General features: G+C 39.6%; 1 protein-coding gene across 5 annotated transcripts in view; it reads left to right on the top strand.

Moving 5' to 3' along the window:
• ATP11A (ATPase phospholipid transporting 11A) overlaps window positions 1–15,327 on the top strand; it is a 135,624-nt gene that overhangs the window by 92,058 nt on the left and 28,239 nt on the right. For all 5 annotated transcript variants that reach the window (XM_087726462.1, XM_087726460.1, XM_087726461.1 and 2 more), the window contains exons 13-22: window positions 173–346; window positions 1,951–2,114; window positions 3,704–3,775; window positions 4,073–4,146; window positions 4,799–4,902; window positions 5,578–5,759; window positions 6,459–6,710; window positions 11,976–12,150; window positions 12,879–12,981; window positions 13,209–13,354. In XM_087726462.1, the coding sequence (XP_087582588.1) occupies window positions 173–346; window positions 1,951–2,114; window positions 3,704–3,775; window positions 4,073–4,146; window positions 4,799–4,902; window positions 5,578–5,759; window positions 6,459–6,710; window positions 11,976–12,150; window positions 12,879–12,981; window positions 13,209–13,354 (1,446 nt within the window). The remainder of the gene's footprint in view (window positions 1–172; window positions 347–1,950; window positions 2,115–3,703; window positions 3,776–4,072; window positions 4,147–4,798; window positions 4,903–5,577; window positions 5,760–6,458; window positions 6,711–11,975; window positions 12,151–12,878; window positions 12,982–13,208; window positions 13,355–15,327) is intronic.

Consider the following 15,327-nt stretch of genomic DNA (forward strand, 5'->3'; position numbering starts at 1 on the left):
AACAGTTTTTTCCTCTGAATTGCATTAATTTGCATTGTAGCAAAATGCCTCCTAAGAAAATATTGTTAGTTTTCTAAAGACCAAATGACATAATTTTGAAATACACACACATAATCATTCAAATCCGTCCTTGTTATGTTAATCCTACCTTATGCTATCTTTTTCTTTTCAGGTTGAATATGTCTTCACAGATAAAACAGGGACATTAACTGAAAACAATATGGAATTTATAGAGTGCTGCATTGAGGGGCATGTTTATATACCCCATGTCATCTGTAATGGCCAAATTCTCCATGACTGTAGTGGAATTGATATGATTGATTCATCCCCAGGAGGAAGTGGAAAAGTATGAACAGTTGTGCTTGGTTTTGTTAATGCTGATCTAAAATATTGAAACATTAAGCTTGATTTTTTTTAAAAAATTCTGGACACATTTATGTAACTTTGTTGGCAACCATATGTTGTTGCCTTCCCATCCAGGTTACTGCCCTGATCCATTATTAAAAATATGGCACTTGAATCACTTGGTTGAAGTAGCTTTCCGTCAGATAGGTATTGTGCTTTAAAAATGTTAAATGCTTTTTCTAAGATGTTTCTAATTTGACAGTAATATCAAAACCACTGTTTAAAACCATTGCAGAGAATAATTTAGAATTCTCTGGTCATCAAACTGATAAATGAAGAAGGTACCACTTCAGCTGAAATTAAATTGGAGCAATGTAGAAAGTAGATTTAGTAGTTCAGCATGCTAAATCCAAGGATTGCGATTGATGCCTCCTTGGTTTGATAAGACGGGGAAGAAGGATGAATCTAGAGCAGTGGTCACAAACCTTGCAGACCTCCGGGACCACTACATTCACAATTTTAAATTCTGCAGACCACTAATATGAATTTTTTTAAAAGATAACATTTAGTGCAATATAAAAAATGCAAATAATTTTTCTGTGGGCCACCAAAATTTTCTCATGGGCCACCAGTGGTCTGTGAACCACCAGTTGGTGACTGCTGATCTAGAGGATTGAATAAGGATAGCAAGAGCTTGGTGGCAGCACACTTTTTAATCGTGTTTACATTTAAATATCTATTTAAATTTAGCTGCACTAATCATTCATTGGTGGAAAGGTAAACCTAACTGCTCTAAAATGACTTTGGTGGACATGATGATTGCACTTATGATTGTGAAAGGCTTACATTGACATTGACTTTTGTAACACACAGGTGAATTGGCTCCTTGCTCAGAGACAGTTTCTTCAAACCACTTCAACTTTTCTTTTCTGTCTCTTTATCTCTCTTTTATCTCAGAGCTCATAACACTTCAGATGATCTCACTAGCCTAACTTAATAAAGTTGTAAAATGTCCTGAGTGCAAGTTGCATATTGATCCAAAAAGATCATTTTATTATCGGTTCAACATCACAGACTCTCTGTCATTGGTCTAATAATGGCCCTAAGTGAGCAGGGAAATGGCTACATAAACTATAATAAGAACAAAAAATAGTGTTCACATGGGACTTCTTTTAAGCAGCTAAGATCCGTGTAGCTATATCCAGAAATAGAACGACTAAACACTTTTTAATGAACAGCTCAAGAATATTAGTTCTTTAAACACATTGAATTTGTTTTATTTATTTATAGAGATTTTTCTTAAAATAGATACACTTACAACAATGGAAAGTTTTCCTTTCCCTTCCTCTCTGCAACCCCTTATCTTGTGTCCCGTACCAATTTGTTCATAAGACCTCAATGACCTCATGGACAAATTTTAGAAATCAGAGTTGTTGATGGAAGGAGGGAAAAAGGATTTTTCCCCCTTCCATCAGCTTCCTTAAATTAGGATTATTACTAATAATAGATCCACTTTGAGCCCATCAGTCTAATAAATTTAAATGTCCAATATTTTTTCCTGTACTAGTGCTCTTCATAAATGTTATTTCCTTTTTAATTTATTAGGACCGAGAAGAGCTCTTTTTCCGAGCTCTATGTCTTTGTCATACAGTTCAAGTGAAGGAAGATGATATGGTAGATGGAGTAAAGAAAGCTCAACTTTCAGGAAAATCTTCTGTGTATATTTCATCATCCCCTGACGAAGTTGCTTTAGTTGAAGGAATTCAGAGGTACGTACAAGTTAGTATAATTGTCTCGAAAATTGTATAAGATCAAATGTCTCTTTCATTTCATAGTATGAGCACAGGGGACAATGTTATCGTTGAAAATATGTTTGTGAGAAAAATACCTGTATTAAGAAAACAAAAGTAGACCTAGTGGTGTGTGGGATGTTACTTTGGACCAGAGATGAGATTCACTTACCTTCCCTACTGGTTTGCAAATGCAAGCACGCTTGCACGCACTTTGTCTGCACATTCGCACTGCAGTGCTCACGCATTACTTCAGGGTGGGTGGGCGTAGCCTCTGCAGCCGCCACTACCGGTTCGCCCAAACCAGAGAGAACCGGCTGAATACCACCTCTGCTTTGGACTGAGAGCCTGTAAAACAGCTCTAGGTATCTCTTAATTTCTGCTGAAAAATAAATGTTTCTTCTGGTTGTTGTTTATTTTTTTAAATCCATTATTGTAATTTGTGTGAACATGGTTGGCTTAGAGGTTATTAAAAATAAGAACCTTTATTGCAGCCTAGAGAGGCTAGAAAGCACAACAATAAAAATGGTAAAAATCTGTTTTCAATAGCAATAGTTAGGCTTATATACCGCTTCATAGGGCTTTCAGCCCTCTCTAAGCGGTTTACAGAGTCAGCATATTGCCCCCAACAACAATCTGGGTCCTCATTTTACCCACCTCGGAAGGATGGAAGGCTGAGTCAACCTTGAGCCTGGTGGGATTTAAACAGCCAAACTGCTGAACTGCAGTCAGCTGAAATAGCCTGCAGTGCTGCATTTAACCACTGCGCCATCTCGGCTCTTTTGAGACCTACAGTACTTGAAAGTCGACATCACAACATGAAACTGGTTAAGCTGGTCTATATATGGGAATATCCACATTCACATCTTTTTTAAAGAACTGTTCGCTCCCCACAGATAGATCAAAAAGGGGAAAGATAGAAAATGGAATGTTGGACATTGTTATCTCATAAGTGTGTTCCATGGAGTTACATTAGGCTGGTTTACTATATATATGGACAAGAATATAATTGAGAGCCAGAAATGCAATGTCCAAATGTGATGAAAGTAAAACATACTGTATACACCATTTAGATACTTCTACTTGCTTCAACCAGTATGAGCAACTTAGTAAACTTGTAACCTTTGAACTCTTTTGAACTCTTTAGAAAAAATAACAAGCCAGAGCATATAATGCTAAGCAACCAGAGATGAAGTTATTTGGCTTCATTTAGCTACTCTCACTGGTAAGGAGGAGCAAACAAAAAATGATAACTACCATGCACTTTCCTTAATAATGCTCTATAGTTCTCACTAATTCCAGCATTTGAATACATCTGATATCTTGGTAAAAGCAAAATAAAAAACCTGATTTGATTACAGATAGGCATCAATAGCTCAGGTAAATTAGCTATTCTCTAATCCTTGAAATAGAAGAAGGGATAAAGGAATCCTTAATCAACTTGAGTAAATGACATTTTTCTGAACTGAAAATTATATTAAACAGGTATTCTTTAATATACATCAAACTGTATTATAAACATGAAATATGGTCATTTTAATCCCTATTATGTATAATTGAATTTTCAGACTTGGTTATACATATTTACGATTGAAAGACAATTTTATGGAAATTTTAAATCGAGAAAATGACATTGAAAGGTAAGTTATTTTTAATATGAAACAAGGGCGATCAATGGAATACTTCCTGTATATGAAAACACTTAATGTCATTATAAAAATAACTTGGCAAAAAATATTCTGCTTGGTTGATTCTTTAAGCTATTTTGGAAAGACTTTGAACTCTGTAAGTGAATTTTGTGTCAGAATATGGTGTTTCAGAGAGATATTGTTTTCCCATCACAAGAAATATAAGAGCACGGCATCCCTATTCTTCTAAAATTAAGAATGTATACATGCAAATGTAACTGATTGCAAAATGTTATTTTTTCCCTTCAGATTTGAACTATTAGAAGTTCTTAGTTTTGATTCAGTAAGAAGACGGATGAGTGTGATTGTAAAATCAGCAAAAGGTAGTAAAAAGAAACTTTATAATTTCACATTGAAGAATAAAATTTCACCGTTTATTCTTTCCAGCCCAATAAGATGCTATTAAACAAGCTATAAAAAATTCAAACTCAAATTTGTTGGGGGAAGGATGTCAAGAGAAAGATCTACTTGGGAAAGCACTATTGTAGGTAGATCACATGACTCTGAAGCCAGAAGGAGATGGTTTAGAACGCAGCATTCTAAGCCAATGCACATGCCTAACTTGTATCTTCCTTATTTTAATATAACTATGTTAAAGAAGGTCTGTTAATATTTTCAGAAATCTGTTTAGACCAGGGGAAGAAAGACACTATCAAACCCAAATACCAGTACAGAAAATCAACACCATGGGAAAGCTGGAACTATCTTTATTGAGATTGGCTAGAATAATAGAGTCTTACATATGTGATTCTGCTGTATTCCTTCCCTCTGCCCCTTTTTATACTCTCCCTGTTTTATACTCTTGTGAATCCGCCTGAGCTGTTTCTGAATACTATCTTCTTCCATCAGGATTTAAAAAATGTTGTCTAGGTAATCTTGCATATTTTTATTAAGGTCACTTCACTTATTCTTCCCAGATAGATTACTCTATATTTAACAAACGTTTCTCAATTTGTTTTGCTTACATATTTTCAGGCGAAATATTTCTATTTTGCAAAGGAGCAGATTCTTCTATATTTCCTAGAGTTACAGAAGGAAAAATAGAACAGATAAGATCAAGAGTTGAGCGAAATGCCGTGGTAAGATCCAAATTCTGTTAAGTATAACTCATATAGTGTGTCTATCAAACAGAAAGAAATGTAATGTTCCCCAGAGCTACCAGTACTCTGGAACACATTGATGTCCACAGCAAATCAAGAGTCCATCAAAATCATATGGTAATATCATGATGGAAATCCCATCTCTCTATATTTGCATTTTTTCAATCCTTCTGTCTAATAAAAGTATATATATCGTAAATTGTGATATTCTGTTCATGATGACATGAAGCAAATTTCTGTCATGTATCATATTAGTCTTTTCCTGCTCCCAGCATCTACCTGTGTATAGAACCAAAGATTTGAAGGATCTAACCCAATATCTCACATAAGAGTGATGTAATTATATATCATTTGAATATGAGATGTGAATGTATCATATGATTGTCACCATTTTTAATCTTATTTTACTTGTGGGATCCTCAGGTATTGTTTTTGAAGATGTCAGTCATACAAGGCCTCAAAGGGTCCATCTTCTTGATGCTACCCTTTTAAATGATATGTTTGTGGTTTTAGCATTACTGTATATGTGAGCAAAACCACAATAGTTTGTTCAACAAATCATGCCTTAGACTTCTATGCAGACTACAACTCATTAGTAAAGCATGCAACCTTTCCAATAAATATTTTTTGTGCTTCTAAAACAATTGTTTTTAGGAGGGCTTACGAACATTGTGTGTTGCATATAAAAAATTCACATACGAAGAATATGAGATTGTGGAAAAACAGCTTCAAGTGGCAAAAATAGCCCTTCAGGATCGGGAAAAAAAACTGGCAGAAGCATATGAACAGATAGAAGATGGGCTTATCTTGCTTGGGGCTACAGCAGTTGAAGACCGGTTGGTGTTCTTCTTTCCATTCAGATCAGACATCCTGTTCTTGATCTTAAATTCAATTGTGGTAGTTAATTTTTTTCCTGGTCCAAGTACCTATGTGATAAAAAGATTCTGACCAGTGGTGGGATTCAGCCAGTTCGCACCACTTCGGGAGAACCAGTTGTTAACTTTCCGAGTGGTTTGGTGAACTGGTTGTTGGAAGAAATCATTAGGGCAAAGCACTGGTTTTTAAATTACTTGAATTCCACCACTGATTCTGACGCTTATAGTTAGATTGGTTAAGCATAGTTTCTCAGCTTGGACAGCACAGGACATTCTAGTTAACTAATTTATTGAGACAAGGTCAAAGGGATTATTTGGGAAATGAAAGCTTTTTCATTTTTAACATAATGAGCTAAGTTACAGTAATCTGCACTGATTGAATGAAGCTTTAAAATGTCACCCGGCTTAGAAAAATGATCGCTTTAGTGGCAAATGTAAAAAACAGTTGAAAAACACACTATCATTCTTTGGAGATGAAAATTTTAATTCCTGTATCAAATTCAAATAACGGAACAATTTGTTAATATCACGATAGAAAGTATATTGTTAAAAGGAATTTAAACTGAGGGTTTACCGTATAGACATGTAACAAAATGTAAAGTAATAGATCCACTATATTTTTAATTCCAAATTTTATTAGTTATTGTTATTGCTTCCTAGATTACAGGAAAAAGCTGCTGATACAATTGATGCTCTGCAGAAGGCTGGCATTAAAGTATGGGTTCTGACAGGAGACAAAATGGAGACTGCTGCAGCAGCCTGCTATGCCTGCAAGCTATTCAGAAGAAATACTCAAATACTTGAATTGACTACAAAGAAAATAGAGGAGCAGAATTTGCATGATGTATTATTTGAATTGAGCAAAACTGTTCTAAAGCACAGTGGCAGCTTAACAAGAGATATCTACTCAGGGTAAGTTGAAAATATTGATGGTGCAGTGGTTAGAGCAGTGGTAGGATTCAAATAATTTAACAACCGGTTCTCTGCCCTAATGACTGGCTGGGTGGATGTGGCCATGGTGGGCATTGTCAGGGGTTGAGACAGGCAGCACTCAGCCTCCTGCACCCCCTGGGAGCAAAAATGGGCCAGTGGGGATGTGCCCGCACCCCCCTGCATCCCGGTTTGGGCCTAGTGGGTCTCCCTGCAGCCTCCTGGGAGCAAAAATGGGGGGCATGGGGACTCCTGGGGCCAGCTGGTTTGCCCGAACTGGCCTGAACCATTGAATCCCACCACTGGGTTAGAGTGCAGTATTGCAGGCAAACTCTGCCCATATCCTGGAGTTCAATCCTGATGGCCTTCCAAGGTTGACTCAAACTTTTCTGAGGTCAGTAAAATGAGAACCCAGATTGTTGGGGGCAATATGCTGACATTGTAAACCATTCAAAGAGTCCTGTAAAGCACTAAAGGATAATATCTAAGTCCAACTGCTATTGCTATTGCTAAAATACATGGTCAAAGTTGAAGTTTTGGGGAATAAGATGAACAGATTTTAAAAGCTCTCCTGGTATTCAGAGTAAAAACAGGTGCAGTCTTTAGCAGAAAATAATAAGGTACTGGTAGTTCTTTATCAGTATTTTATGGAATACTTTTGGGCAATGTTCCCTCTAAGCTGTGTGGCTGCCATGCACATGAGAAGAAAACACCACACAGCAGTTTCCAACTGCCGCACAGTGATTTTTGATGCACCCAGTCTCTTGGCAACTCCCAGCCCATTGCCTCTTGCACGGACGGGTTCTCCCTTTCACACGTCTACTTCTCCCTCTCACAATCCCAGTCCTCTTCTCCCTAAAGGTCAGAGGCTCCCGGGCTCTTCGCGGGGAGCCCTGTCTCTTTTCTTTTGCGGGAGGGCTTATTTGAAGCGTGGGAATGCAGACGGCATATGAAAGGGCGAAGAGGGAGTTCTGCAACCTTGGATGCTGCGGCTGCTGCCTGTTAATTCCCCACCGCCTCTCACCCTCCTTTCCCCATAGTGCGGTCACTTGTCAGTGGATTTTCTCCCCCCTCCCCTGTTGAGGAATGTATGAACCCGTCAGGGCGTGTGACTTTCGTACCTGTCACCAAAGCGAGATCCTAAACTTGCTTTTCAAGAAATAAAAAGTGTTTGAGCACCATGCATTCAGCGGGAGTCCTCCAGATGCATGGGGGCTGCCCCTCACATAGCAGCCATCTGCCGCAGTGAGGAAGAATCAGCCATGTACAGTATTCCCGCTTTGGAGACTAGGTAGGGCTAGCAGAATATGTGTCTATGAAGTTTAAACTTAAAAAGAAAACAATAAAGGAGGGCGTTTGAAAAAAAGTGGGTTGATTTCCTTGAAATAATAGGGTTGTCTGGAGGTTTGGGAGCTGGTGAGGTGAGGTGGAAAGAAAGGATGCCACTGCAAAGAATTAGAATCTGTGGTGTGCCCGCATGAGACATCTCAAGAATGTATAAGCAGGGAAAGATGTGCAGAAGAAAAGTGTGTGTTTTTCTTTGAAAATCCAACTTCCTCTGTAACAATCCTTGGTGCATTTCTTTTAAAGTCACACGGTAGCCGAGCATTATTACATTATAATATATACAACTGTGAAGTTGGTACCAAGACAAATAATAATGTGAACTGAGGTTAGGGAAGGAAATTAATAGAAAGGGCTTATTTTGAAATGTTCACATTAAAAGAGAAAAAAGAATTCATATATTGCCAATATACTGATACAACTGATTGCAATTGCACAGTGAGTACAACAAAATAGTGACAAAAAGGCAGATGCCTGTGATCCCAACCCTCCTTTCCGAAGGGGGGAGGGCTGTGGAACATTGCAAAACTCTTCTTGGTGGCGTCACTCTATGGGGCTCTCACTTTCGCTTGTCCCCCCCCCAACCTTTCCAAAGTCAAGCTTCATCCGATTCTAACCAATCCCAGTGCCTCTCGCATCTCTCCTTTGCAAGTGTCACCCTGTGCAGAGGGCTGGGATGGGAGCTGGAGTCCGATGCCACTGGCGATCTGGGGTTGCTGTAAGCGGTTCCACCACAAAAGCGCGTAGGACAAAAGCGCGCTCGACAAAAGCGCGCTGTGACGTCATCACAGCGCGACGAAAAAGATCGAAAAATGTAAAAATAAAGCGAAAACCTTACCCTAAGCCCCCCAAACCTAACCCTAAACCTAACTCTTAACCTAACCCTAAACCTAACCCTAAACCTAACCGTTAAAGTAACGAAAAACCTAACGCTAACCCTTATCCTAACCCTAACGCTAACGCTAACGCTCTAAAGCTAACCCTAACCCTTAACCTAACCCTAACCCTAACCCTAACCCTTACCTTTATGTGAATCGGCTTGCTTTATTTTAATTTTTATTAATTTTTATTTGAATTTTTCGATCTTTTTTGTCGCGCTGTGATGACGTCAAAGGCGCGATTTTGTCGATCGCGCTTTTGCCGTCCGCGCTTTTGACGGGTCACGGCTGTAAGCATGCGTGGGGCTTCGGGGGAGGGGGGTTGCGCAAAGCCTCCTCCCCTAATGCTTCCGGCTCTTCTAAAGAAGGGGGTCAGGGGGGGCTTGTGCAGACCCCCTCCCTCCTATTCCCACATCTCCTTGCAGCCCCCAATGGCCAGTGTCTTAGGACTCCAAATCCCATCGCAGGAATCCCCACCCAGCAGCCAAAAGCCTCTTTCTTGACAGCGCTTGACAGCGTTGTTGGGGCCTGTGGGTGAAAGAGAGCACTTTACTCAGTGGGCTGCGCGCAGGGAGGAATCTCTCCTCTCCTCCCTGCACGCATCCCACTGATTAAAGTGCCTTCTTTTGCCCGCATCAGAGCTCGGCGAAGGAAAGTACTTTTCTTTTGCCCGCATCAGAGCTCAGGCGGACGAAAGCACGCACTTTAATCAGTGGGCTGCACGTAGGGAGGAATCTCTCCTCTCCTCCCTGCATGCATCCCACTGATTAAAATGCCTTCTTTTGCCCACATCAGAGCTCGGGTGGGATGCAGGTGAAGGAAAGGACTTTTCTTTTGCCCGCATCAGAGCTCAGGCGGGCGAAAGCACGCACTTTAATCAGTGGGCTGCGCGCAGGGAGGAATCTCTCCTCTCCTCCCTGCACGCATCCCACTGATTAAAATGCCTTCTTTTGCCCGCATCAGAGCTCGGGCAGGATGCAGGTGAAGGAAAGGACTTTTCTTTCGCCCGCATCAGAGCTCTGGCGGGCGAAAGCACGCACTTTAATCAGTGGGCTGCGTGGAGGGAGGAATCTCTCCTCTCCTCCCTGCACGCATCCCACTGATTAAAGTGCCTTCTTTTGCCTGCATCAGAGCTCGGGCGGGATGCAGGCGAAGGAAAGGATTTTTCTTTCGCCCGCATCAAAGCTCGCCCACCCGAAAAATCAGGACTTTTTAAAAACTCTCCGGGACACGGGACAAATTGTTATAAAGTGTGACTGTCCCGCTGAAATCGGGACGTCTGGTCACCATAGGCATGCTGTGAGTGCTGTCATTTAGGGAGCTACCCTAGGCAATGGGACTTCTCAGTTGTGGTGTTCCCATTGCAGACTATCCTCCCCTCTGAGATTAGCATAGCTTCATTTTTCTTTGCTTTCTGAAGGTCCTTCAAACCTTGGTTGTGCCATCAGGCCTGGGGACCCCAGAGAAAGGCAAACTAGTGAAGTGGTTCTGTTATTATAAATATCTGTTCACCAATTGCTTTTTTATAATTTTGAACAATAATATGATTATTATTTGTGATTTTTTTAAAAACTTAAGTGTATACCACTAAGAGTAGCGTGTCTTATTGGATGGGTGCAGTGGTGAAATTCATTTTTTTAATACAGGTTCTGTGGGTGTGGCTTGGTGGACTTAGTGTGGCTGGGTGGGCATGACAGGGGAAGGATCCTGCAAAATCTCCATTCCCACCCCACTCTGGGGCCAGTCAGAGGTGGCATTTGCCAGTACTCTGAATTTTTCAAAATTTCCGGTTCTCAGAACTACTCAAAATTTCTGCTACTGGTTCTCTAGAACCTGTCAGAACCTGCTGGATTTCACTCCTGGATAGGCGATATATAAATAAAATAAAATAAAAGAATAAAAATATGGTGACATACCTATGTGACACCTTGGGGTGCTGAACTGGTTACCAGCAGACTTCCAGTTACATTCAGAGTTCTGGTTGCTACCTATAAAACTTTAGATGCCCATCGGTCTCACTTATCTGAGACACCTCTACCACCTGAAGTCACTGCCCATCCTGCATGATCAGACAGAGTTGGTGGGCTTAATTGGATCTAGTAGTGTGTCTCCTCCAATGCAGTATCTGTCCTCTAGAGCAGTGCCCACCCCCACCTTTTGGCACCAGGGATCGGTTCTGTAGAGAGAGGTTTTTCCATAGACAGGAGGGAGTGTAATTTTGCAAGCTCCCATGGATGGGCCTTCACTTGTTTGCATGGTCCAGTTTCTGGCATGCCATGGCCCAGTGGTGGTCCACGGACCAGGGATTGTGAACCCTTGCTCTAGAACAACAATGTAAAATAGAAGTTGCATATCTGCTATCCCATGGAAATTGATGCTGTCTGATAACATTGGAGAGCATCCTTAAAATGTGAAAACAGCCCATTTTTATATCTATTGATATATGTCATACCTGAAGCAGACTAAGAGATTAATGGAATGACAGTCTAGTGCTGTGATGGGAAACCTATGGCACACGTGCATAGCCAGCCAGCCAGCTGCTCTCTTCTGGGTTCCTATACGCATACGCAAGACTAGTTGGCCAGCGTGCATGTGCATTCTGGAACCTGGAAGAGAGAAGCTGGTCGGTGCACATGAACCCCGGAGCTGTGGCCCGGTGCGCAGGTGCATGATGGAACCCAAAAGAGCAGCTAGCCATCACATGCATGCATGCCGACCAGGTGGTATGGCATGCATGTGTGGCGGCCAGCTGTTCTCTTCCGGGTTCCAGCGCTCCAGCGTGCGCAGACATGCTCCACTGTTGGCACTCTATGCCAAAAAGGTTATCCCTCACTGGCCTAGTGGAAAAAAAGTACTCTTTTTTCCAATCCTTAAAGGGCAAACAAATCTGCTTTGGATTTATTTAAAAAGGAAACAAGACCAGGAACTCTAAATTTGCTTTATTTCAGGATGTCTTTTGGCATGTCTGCTACTGCTTAGTTACATTGCAAATCAGCATTAATTTCTATACTTTTGTCACTTAAAGGCTTTCAGCTGAAATGCAAGATTATGGTTTAATTATTGATGGAGCAGCATTATCATTAATAATGAAACCACGGGAAGATGGCAGCTCTGGTAACTACCGAGAAATCTTCCTTGAAATTTGTAGAAACTGCAGTGCAGTTTTATGCTGTCGCATGGCTCCTTTGCAAAAAGCACAGGTTTGTATTTCCGTCTTTCTCGTTATGCCAATATTGAAATTGTCATATAATACCTTGTGGTAATTATAAAATGTTGAACACTCTCCTTTCAGTAACTGATAATGGATGAAAAAACGAAACACAAAGAGAAAAGAAACCAAAGAAAAATTTATACAGGAAAGCAATTAGTTAACAGTTCATTCAAGACGCACTCCTGTGCAACACTCAATTATGTACATTTTGAGATTTAACATACCCCCCCAAAACAAATTAATTTTAACAAACGAAAATGATATTTTTTATTTACTAAATTATTTTACTAAATTCAGAAAAGTGGGCTAATTAGGATTCTGTCTAAATTAATATCAGGTATAAAACTGGAAAAAAGTGAAAAATGTGCAAGAGAGAAAGCAGAACTGAATACATCCGAGAGAAACACCTATTACATTTGGACCATTGTTTAATATATTCTACTTACTTTCAGTGCTGTGAGAAATGGGTAAATTTGGCTCTGTTGTGTTTGCTTGAATGAAAAAGCTATCTGGAAATATTCACATGGATAATCTGTGCAGATAACTACTTATTATTTACTCCCTGTGATAAATTAAGGGGCGTACTAAGTTTCTTGAGAAAGTAAGATTCCCCAGAATGTGTTCTCTATATGAAAAGGAATAATCCCTAGCAAATAAACTACTGGACATAACTACAACATATAGAAATAGTAAAGTAATACACTTTTTCCCTTTTAGATTGTAAAATTAATTAAATGGTCAAAAGAACACCCCATCACATTAGCAATTGGTGATGGAGCAAATGATGTCAGTATGATATTAGAAGCACATGTTGGCATAGGTAAGTAGACAGGCTCCATTTGAAGTAAGTAAGCATCTTCATTTCCTTTCACTAAAAATAAAGGTATTGAGTCATAAGTGAAGTTGCGCTGGGTCTGCCCTTCTTAACAGTCTCAAAATTGTAATCAAATGTAAACCCCAGGGAATTTCTGGTATAAATTTTACAACTTGATTTCACAGCCTCGCACATATTTTACTTCACCAGCTCCCACTGTTCTTTCCCCTCAGGCATTATTGGAAAAGAAGGCCGTCAAGCAGCAAGAAACAGTGACTATGCAATAGCCAAATTTAAACATTTGAAAAAAATGTTACTGATTCACGGGCATTTTTATTATGTCAGGATATCTGAACTGGTGCAATACTTCTTTTATAAGGTAAGAGGGCATTTTCTTTGCCTTTAAAAAAAAGTTTGAGGTACTCAATAATAGTGTATCTTTTACCGTGGTCTCAGAAGTCAACAGGAGTCACTTCTGCTTGTGTACAATAGCACTGATCTACTTAACACTAGCAGTAGTACACATCCCCAAATTATTGGGAAGGTTTCCTAGCATTCTGGTGCTCTCTGGAGTATCAGTAGCCTCTCTCTCCATATTAACGGAAGGATTTTCTATACACTCAGTGTGATTTTGGATTCAAGCCATGGCAGCCCTTTTCTGCACTCATACCAAATAATGTAAGCTTCATTTTTTTTTACTACTGTTTATCTGATGCAGGCAAAGAGTTTTTGAAAATGCAAAATTGGTTCGTGACCCTCCCCAAGGAGTCTGTTGGACTTTTAACCTTGCAGTCCTTTTGATGCAGTCCCATATTTGGTAGCAGGTGGTGTCCCTCACTGTCATCATCGATTTGCTGGCATAACAATTGTTGTATGGATAGCAAAACAAAACCCCTGCAGTCCTAAAACCACTTATTACTGGAACAATCATTACCCTAATAAATAAAGAAGCAAGTTGTTTGATGGTTGCAATATTTATTAGGTTCCTATTTCAGTCAATCAAGCTGAATAGAAGACAAATGTTTTTTATGTCAAGCCTGGTTACCTGAATCATAATAACAGCAACGTTAATTGGTATTTTTATACATTTTCAACAACAAAACCATAGCTTTGTAAACTTGTACTTTAAAATGCCAATTTCAGGTATTTTAGATCAGCTTATTCCACAAAGGCTTCAGTATACATGGTATATCTTGGACCAAATTATATTTTATTCCTACGCAGTCCTTGATATACGGAGCAATGATAATACATTGCTCCAATACCATGCCATTCAGCTATGGCCTCTGAAATGGCTTTATCCCAAAGACAGTAATGGACAAAATAAGATGACTCAAAGGCAAGCTATTACTTTCCCCAAGCTATTATTTTTAAGTTTGTTCATTTGTGTATTCAATTATTTATCAAATTTATATGTCCTTCCATCTCACAGAAAATGACAAAGTTCCACTTCGAATTGAATATCAGTTTTAATATCCATTTGAACCAGCACGGCCAAAGTAGCAATATGTATTCCCATGATTGAGCTGTAAATAGCTCATCTGATCAATATAGTCTACTGTAGCAATTGATGGACAGAAATGTATTCGTTTCTATGTTATCCTCCTTCTCCAGACAACAGGGACACATTCTAAGCATTAAGTAATTTATTAGATTCATACTATGTCCTTGTTTCTATATCATTTATCTTCCATTCGCCCTCTCTCTCTCTCTCTCTCTCTCTCTCTCTCTCCCTCCCTCCCTCCCTCTCTCTCTCTCTCGTACACACACACAATCAATTGTTTGGATTCTCCTAATCTTTCTTTTCGTAGCCTTTACCTTGGATAAAGGATTGATACTTTTGTCTTTCTTTTCAAGGGCAAATTGATAGTATCAAGCCCTTTGTAACCATTCAGAACCCAACAAATCTTATTAACTAGATACTGCACTGCATGTTGAAATGTAAAGGGGGTGATATCCTAGATTTGCCTTACTGGCTACATATACTTTAGCACCCATTGTATTTGAGTTTTTGATCCTCTTGCAAACAGACATTTGATGGAGTGGGTTAATCCTTACCCATTTTCTGGAGAAAGAAAGAATATTTTTAAACTTATTTGTCAATTTTAAGTACCATCCATCTCACCCTCAGACTCTGACTCTGGGCAGTGTACAGTTAAAAGCCTAAAAGCCTAAAAACTATTTAAAAATGCATTACATCAGTAAAAGGAAATAGATTAAAAACAAGGATAAATAGAAGTTAAGTTAGACGTTAAGAGGCAGGACAAGCAGCATCAAGGTACCAACCACACCCAGGGTTGCATGCTGCTCAGTGAGCTCCATGTGAGTTGTCAGAGCCAGATCTTCAAACTC

Source organism: Thamnophis sirtalis, unplaced genomic scaffold (assembly GCF_051295495.1).
Source record: "Thamnophis sirtalis isolate CommonGarterSnake01/CBP01778 unplaced genomic scaffold, rThaSir2_p1.2 scaffold_12, whole genome shotgun sequence".
NCBI classification, from domain to species: domain Eukaryota; kingdom Metazoa; phylum Chordata; class Lepidosauria; order Squamata; family Natricidae; genus Thamnophis; species Thamnophis sirtalis.